Source organism: Bombus vancouverensis, chromosome 17 (assembly GCF_051014615.1).
Source record: "Bombus vancouverensis nearcticus chromosome 17, iyBomVanc1_principal, whole genome shotgun sequence".
NCBI lineage: Eukaryota > Metazoa > Arthropoda > Insecta > Hymenoptera > Apidae > Bombus > Bombus vancouverensis.
Genome location: NC_134927.1, coordinates 1314735 through 1322787, shown reverse-complemented (window position 1 = coordinate 1322787; position 8053 = coordinate 1314735). Strand labels below are relative to the sequence as shown.

Genomic DNA, 8053 nt, shown 5'->3' with positions numbered 1-8053 from the left:
CAGTGTTGATAAAACATACTTTAGTTGGTTTGCCTTCCAAATAGATTGTTTGAACTCTGTTTTCTCCAGGACTCAAATGTATTGGTTCCTGAAATAAAATGGTTTTGTCGTTTAATCGAATTTTGTCATTGGATATTGAATAGTTATACTTCTCTAAACATGGTAGCCCAATGATTCCGTCTTCGATAATAGGGAAATTGTTCGGTATGTGAAATTGTTCGGAAAAATGTTATTTTGTCCAAAAATTCGTTTCGTTACGTATTCGTTAGTTTCGTATTTGTCTCGTCCCATAGAAAATTTTTGTTTAGGCCCTATTTGTATCGCGTTGACAGTTTTGTTACGTTTCACCAGGTTTATCCCTGCTCCTGTGTCGACCAGAAATACTCGCTCTTCGGTTCGGGTTGACAAAGGTATTGCGAGTAGTCTTCCCGTGGCGATGTTGACTCGTATGTCTCGTACGGTTCGTCCATCTCCTGGTTCGATGTTGTTTCTTGTATTTCGTCCCATTCCTGGACTGCCTCAATCCTTGCGAATCCTTGCGGGTGGTCGATCGCGCTGGCTCGGTGGTAGAAAATTTTGACACTTGTTGGCAATATGTCCCAGCTTTCCGCACTTGAAGCACTTCATCTGCGCGCGTTCAGCAGGTGATCTATTTCCTACTTGGTTAAGTGTAGCAGGTTTCTCAGCTACTGGCGTGTTAGGCGATTTTGATGGTACATTAGATCGTCTTACCTGCATATGCTGGTTGTTGGGGCGATTACTAACCAAAGGTAAGCGATTACATGACCAATTAGGTTGTCGTTCTTCTCGCAAGTAGCGTTCTACATCGGCTGCCTTTTTTTCAGCTTCCGGAAGATTCAAGGGTTCACTGCTTAATAGTATTCGCCCTATGTCGCGTCTGAGTCCCTTTAGGTACACACGAACAGTCTTCTTCGTGATTTCATCGGTCATAATTTTACGTGTTAGTGGTTGTGGGTACTCATTGGTTACTGCGTACAGCAAACGGTTGAGTATTCTTCTAAACCGAATATTAAAACTTTGCACTGATTCCTCGCGTCCCTGTCTCAACTCTCGTAATTGTTCTTGGTACTCATCCGAAGTCACTTGTGCTGCTAAGTTATTTCTCAGTGCGTCGTACAGATCACTGTAACACTCAATAGGAATGTTGCGAATACTTTGGGCTGCTTTCCCCACGATTTTTTCCACTTTTATTGCTTTTAGCAATAGATCTTGCTCCATACAGCGATCCTTCATACTTCTCACTTCTTTGATGAAGTCTTCAACTCCTACATCATCATCTCCGTTGAGCGTTGGGATGTAGCGTATTGCATCCTTAGCTCGTAGAGTGGAGAGGAGCGGGCGGAAAATAGCCTCTTTCTTCCACCTCGGGTTGTTCGATGTCGAGGTGGACTGGTGGGGTGTCTGGAGCTGCTAACCCTGACAGTTTGCGTGCTTTTGCCATATTCACGGTGCGATTGATTGCTGTCGACGCACTTTCATTGTCTTCGGTGATAATGGAAGCAAATTCATCGGTCGCAGGGGATCCGAACCCAGTCCGTAGCCCTGCGACGGTTTTCCCGAGATTCTCGATTTCTGCTGTCCTGTGTCTGTTCTCTTCGTCATTTTGCATAGACAAACGTAACATTTCCTCTCGTAAAAGGGCAATGTTCTCGTTCTGTTTTTAAATACTGTCCCATATTGCTCGCAACATTGGGTCAGTTGAGGTTGAAGTTTGAGATTCGTTTGCCTTGGACATTATTGCCCTGATTTATAATTTTCAGACGAAGACGAGTCTTGGCTACTGAAGCTAAATTTTCTTTCACGGTAACGTACAAAGGAATTCAGTTTACCTTTTATTGTTACTTCACTTGGTTCGTGATAGTTACTTTGTTGTTGCGGATGACCGTAGTCCCAAATAATTCGATCTTCCGTAGATGATGAGTGTCTTTTGGTTTCCGAACAAACACTTTTCACTATCCTGGCAGGATCGCCAAAATGTCACGTAAAATAACAAAATAAAAAAAGGAATTTGAGGTGAAAAATAAAAAAAGAAAACTTTATTTTTTTTAACATCAATACACTTTACAATCTACTTCCGAACTCTAGGCGTGACTTTCTAAGACTGACTCTTACGGTTTTACCTTCGATCGGATCCGATTACTTTCTTTTGTCATCCCTCAACATCCCCACCGTCCATGCATTTGCTAGGCGTCCGCGATCGTTGCCACGTGCTCTTTCTTCTAGAGCCTTCGGTGGAAGGACCGTTAGGATGTTGATGGTTCATTAGGCACTTCAGCGATATACATTGTCGCCGAGTGCCGCCACATCTTTATCTCTATCGTCAGTCCGTCGGATTTGAAGTATGCCGGTCGTGACACTGGTTTAGTTACCTTATTATCCTGGTTTTGGATATTTTCAATTTACTTTCTATGCTGAGTTTACAGTTTCGACTAGTTAGCCAGTACGTCTGTCTCCTTCTTATCCGTATTTTGTCTATAATTGATTTGGTATGTTGCTTTCATGTAAGTTATGAGTCTAAGTGGAGTCTTAGTATTTAACTTGCTTTGTTTGTGTTATGTGCGTGCCATTCAATCGGATATTAGGTGGTTTCCGTTTTCGTATTGTAAATGTAATGTGGTTAAATTGACTGGGGTTTGCTTTTATCTTGCAGTCATTTTTCTATTTTTCTGATAAGTTCTGGTAGTAATATGACTGCTGTTTCTGGATTAGAGTGTTTGTGTTACGTCGAAGGCACGGGGAGTAGTGAAATTAAGAAATCACTGTTCATTTCCTCGCGTCGTTCGAATGATTTCGCTTAGGTTTAAACGTTTCACGAGCAAGGTAAGAAAAATTCAGACGTTTATTATGTGAATTCAACAGAGTGGCGGTTAAGAATGTTGGGACAGAGTGTGATATAACGACTCTCGATTGACGACTCTTGACTCTTCGGTGGCTAACCGAGGATCAACGGTTGCGGTGCCGAAGAAATACTCTGTGGTGTTTAACGGTATATTTATTAACAATGCTCGCTTTCGACTTTTTACGTACAACTCTCGATTCCAACTGACGATTCTCTGCCCTCGGTTACAACTCAACTGTTTTCTTGATCCGTTTCGTTTCTTTTTGTCATCCGTTAATATCCCTACTACGCACACGTTCGTTACGCGTCCGCCACCGTTGCCATTGTCACGTAAAATTGATACTTGGGTTTGAAGAGAAAAGAAAGCTGAGTCGCGTAACCCAACTATTAATTTTCTTTTATCGAACTTTATTATAATTTTGGCACTTATAATAATAGTATAACACTGAACCGTAAAAAGGGTGTTGTACAAGAATAGCAATTAGAACAAGAACTGCCCGAGCTGGGTGAAGCCTCGGTTTATATACGTTTTGGTTTGAGGATGTTGAGAGGGGCTCGGTGTAGGTTATGATGTAGAAAAGTGTCCGAAGGTCGGGGGTCGATGTCTTGTCTCTGATGTAGGTTGAGATGTGATTGATGTCACACCATCTACGCCTTCTTCCAAATATTCGGCGGAAGAACCGTACGGATATCGGTAGCTCATTAGGCCTGTCGGCATTTGCGCTTCGGTGATACCGTTGGAAAGTTTTGTTGCCGAGTGCCGCGAAGCCCTATTCAAGTTTTCCGACCCTTTCTGCTTCTCGGCATTTGCGCTTTATCGCCGACATTGTCTGTATGTCGGCGATCTTTCCGCGTTACTATAATAGACATCAAAGAAGCCGTTCTACAGTGTCACCTGACTGGTACAGTGTCACGTAAAATTTATGATAAAAAAGGAGTAACTTAACTTGACCGTGTTTTTATAATTTTATAATTTTGTTTTTATAATTTATAATTTTATTCGCGAAAATGATTAAGTATAATATTACAATGAAGTTCAAATCACGGCCAAACTGTACACAAGACTGAACTCAAAACTAAAAAAGACTCTTCTTGGTGGAATGCTTGCGATTTTTATAGGTTGCGTTTGTTGGTGTTGAGGGGCAAGGGGCGGCGGATCCTAATTGCCCTACGTAATGGGGAAAATGTAACGTTGGGCCATGTGCAAAGGTCAAGTCAGGTAGTATGGAATGACGTGGATTTGGATATGGTCGTTGTCACGACAGCCGTGTCGTCCGTGAATGTTGGTATTTTGCTGTTGGTAGTTATACGCAATCCAGTGAAACTAAATAGTTTCAAAATTGAAGTAGGCGAGAAAATTAGAGTATTATGATGGTGCAGGTCGAAAGGGCCTGATTTCCTATACAAAAATAAGTCGAGGATGAAGTGACAATTTTTGACACAAGACTTGGTTTTCCAGAAAATCAATTATGAAGTTCGGTCCACTTGACTCCGCTACTTTTTAAGTATACGCGTATCTACATGACGGAACTTCACAATTCATTGTTTGGGAAACGAAGCCAGGAAAAATTTTATAAATCTGTATGCACGTCTAAAAATACCATTTATCCTCATACATACACGTATGTTTTCTTAAATATTGTGTCTATTCGATAACATGAAATAACAAAACTGATCACTAAAGCTAACGCTCACACCGCGTTGAAAGTACTCGGTCTCGTCTGATCACGAAAGTCAAGCAGCGCTGGGCACGGTTAGTACTTAAACGGGTGACCGCTTTGGAACTCCGTGTGGTGTTGGCTCTTCTTACTTTTCTTAACACTTAGCCATCCGAACCATCGGATCTCTCCTCTGTGGAGAACATCGATGAGTGACCGAACGCGGGGAGATCTCCCTTTTTGATTTTAGCGACGCATTTTCTTTGTTGTTGTTGTTGTTGTTGTTGTAATTATCAGTTATTGTTTACCTGGAATTGTTTCCAATTAATTGCTACTCTTTTTCCGCTTTTATAAAGTGCAATATGTAATAAAATACACCAATTTAGTGTTCTTAAAATTAATTAAAAAGTTACACTATCAGTTATGACTAAGTAAAGTTATAGTCGAACAATACCACACTGTAAAAAAATATTAAAATGCATTATGAATTTTCAACTTCACTTTCAAGTCGTTTCATTTATCTTTAGTCATCTTTAATGTTTTTAATTTTACCTATATCTCCTTATACTTTTAATTTGATGTTTTGTATAAACAATATGTGAAATCGTTAAACAAAATCATTACCGCAAAATATAATTGACCACTTAAATAATTTTTAGACTTCTTTGTTTTTCAAGTATTAGCGAATATAAGTCCTCCTTACTTGGAAAAATGCACGGTGGACAGCGTATAGGTTAGCCTGTGCGAGCGCGGTTGGCTAAGTGTTAATAAGCTGTATAGTCGTATACATCGAGAAAATATCTTTTTAGCATCAAACGATTATCACCATACGTTGTATCATTCTCGCATACACGTTTACTTATACAGGGTGGTTGGTAACTGGTGGTACAAGCGGAAAGGGGGTGATTCTACGCGAAAAAAGAAGTCGAAAATATAGGATAAAAATGTTTCGTTTGAGGCTTTGTTTTCAAGAAAATCGACTTTGAATTTTCGCTCGGTACGTGCGTACTTTAGCACATCTTGTTATAACGGATCTCACTGTAGATCGTTGTCTCGATGGAAAAATTAAAGAAAAAAAAAAATTAAAAAAAAATTGTATTCTATATTTTCGACTTATTTTTTCGCGTAGAATCACCCCCTTTCCGCTTGTACCACCCATTACCAACCACCCTGTATATTGCTTTGTTTATATTTTCCGATAATGTTATATGTATTCAATATTCGAAATTGGAGAACGTACAAGTATTATACATACGTATGTCGTTTGAAAGAATGCAAAGATACATGTGCCGAAAATTGTGACACAAACCGAAGGACGATGATTCCCTGTGCGTGGCGAAAATGAAGTCGAAAATGTAAAATGACATTTTCCGCTTTGTTTTCGCGAAAATCAATTATGAAATTGCCCCTACTTAACTTCGCACTCCATTTTCTTGAAAACGATGCCGGACAAGATTTGACATATCTTTCTTATCCTCCTACATAATTGTACGTTGTAAATATTTTTTATTGAATAATATTAAATAACAAAATTGACTGCTTCAACTAACGCTCATTCCGAGCTGAATGCATTCTTTCTCGTCAGAGTGCTGTGAACCCCCAGCAGGTCCTATCTCACTGGCAAAAAATACCAGGCGTAAGATTTGTTAGTGAGTTTGCCAATTTATGCAGTGATATTCAATAACGAAAAGTGATAAATAATGCTCACTAGAAAAACAATCAAGAAAATAAGAGAAGGAAAGAAGATAGATAGAATGAAAGAAGCAACCAAAAGAATAATATAGCATAAGTGGGTCAAGAACTTTCTTGGCAACACAAGCTTTGGCACCTAAAGGACGCGGAAACTCAACCATTCGCCAAACCTGACCAAGGGAAACAACAGGGCAGAGAGTAGCCAGGAAAGTGTAAGCAAAGAGGAAAGTACAACAGGAGACGCGGACCGCCGAAAAAACGAAACCATAAATTCAGCCGATAGCTCCCCATTATCAGCAATCAGCAACGCCCTCAAATAATAACAATAAAAGAATCCACAATAATAAGGAAAAAGAACGAAAACCTACGAAATAAAGCAAGTAGGCATACGGCCTCTCGGGAGAGGAAATCACAAGTCTGAGAGAGAATAATAAATGGACCGAGAAATGTATCATAACCAACGACACCCTCAACGTCCCTGGCGCAGCCCAGCGAAATGGACAACGCAGTGGGCCCATCTCCAGCGACAACGCAGCCGAGAAGCCGGACACAACCCGGACAGGCGACTAGCCTCTGCAAGGAAGAACGCAGACACCACTGTCCCTACAAATAGAGACAACCCGCTCCCAATAAACATCATCCTCCAAGACACGAAGGGCACGGTAAAACTGGTTGAAGAGGCTCTAAACACAGTCACTCCACTTTAAACGAATACACGCAGATAAACACGTGCTATTTCTACGAAATATACCAGACTAACAAAATGAAAGACATCCTAATTGCAACCAAGACAGCGATTACGCATATATACTCAAATCAGGGAAGTACCACACGATCGTATTAAAGGGTCTACACAATAGCTTCTCCGAGACAGAGATACTCGCAGAGTTGCAAGCACTACAGATGTCCGACGTCCAATTGATAAAGGTTTGGCGCTTCTCAACAAAAAGATCCATAGAGAACAATGTATTGCTCCCAATTTACATAATCCAAGAATTCCCACAAAGCAATATTAGTAACCTACTAAAAATGAACCGCATAAATTACTTTAGGGTAAAATGGGAAAAAGTCAGAAAAAATGACATAACGCAATGTCGCAAATGTAAACTGCATGGAGCCGCACGGACCAAACGAGTGCAAAATAAAAAAAGTGGACGCGGTAAATAAAGACGAAGTATACTGCGTGAACTGTAAAAACTACGGATATCCTGCGTTGTATAAAGGATGCCCAAAATTCGTTGAACTTTGCAAAAAAACTTTGCAAAAATATCAACAAATGCAAGGAATCAAAAACAAATGCGTTGCTCAAATAAGCCGCAAATTCATTCCGTAGTTAAAGTTCTCAGACATATTACGACAAGGAATAAGCCGAAACCAAGTCTCCGAAAACCAACCACATCTAACAAATTTATTACCGCGCGTAATGCAAAATCCAAATCCAATTAAAACCATACCCCAACTGGACATAATAAACTTATCGAGGTCTTCAAAAAAAGCATGTTCAAAGCTCTAAATGAACAACAAACACAATTAAACGAACTAAAACAATCATTAAAAACGCAGGAAGAATGGATTGACTCTTGCCCAAAAGGAGTCTCATACCTAGACATATGCTTTGGAGACACACAATTACAATTCCTTTATCAATTACAATTCCTTCAATTTACGGGCAACTAACCCGCTCAAAACTATAGACTACGATTGCGACCATAGCGCTCTCGTATTCCAGATAAGCAAAAATACATCTGACTTCCTAACCCTAGAAATACAGAGTGACGAACCCAGGTGTAAGTACAAAGAAATAAACTAAAAAAATTACAAAATCAGCTGGAAAGAACTGCGA

At 40.0% G+C, this 8053-nt stretch overlaps 1 protein-coding gene and 1 pseudogene across 1 annotated transcript; one reads left to right on the top strand and one right to left on the bottom strand.

The window, feature by feature from the left end:
* Window positions 1–519: 519 nt before the first annotated feature.
* Window positions 520–1623, bottom strand: LOC143303936 (uncharacterized). The gene is made up of 2 exons (XM_076626143.1): window positions 1495–1623; window positions 520–1431 (listed from the first exon to the last, which is right to left on the bottom strand). Exons 1-2 carry the CDS (start codon window positions 1621–1623, stop codon window positions 520–522), a joined length of 1041 nt encoding a protein of 346 aa, XP_076482258.1.
* Window positions 1624–4543: 2920 nt separating this feature from the next.
* On the top strand, window positions 4544–4662 carry LOC117165519 (5S ribosomal RNA; annotated as a pseudogene).
* Window positions 4663–8053: the final 3391 nt, after the last annotated feature.

Coding starts and splice junctions, on each gene's coding strand:
- LOC143303936 (XM_076626143.1), bottom strand. CDS start 1,623: ATGACGAAGAGAACAGACACAGGACAGCAGAAATCGAGAATCTCGGGA. Junction 1,432..1,494: donor TATCACCGAAGACAATGAAA/GTGCGTCGACAG, acceptor TGTCAGGGTTAG/CAGCTCCAGACACCCCACCA.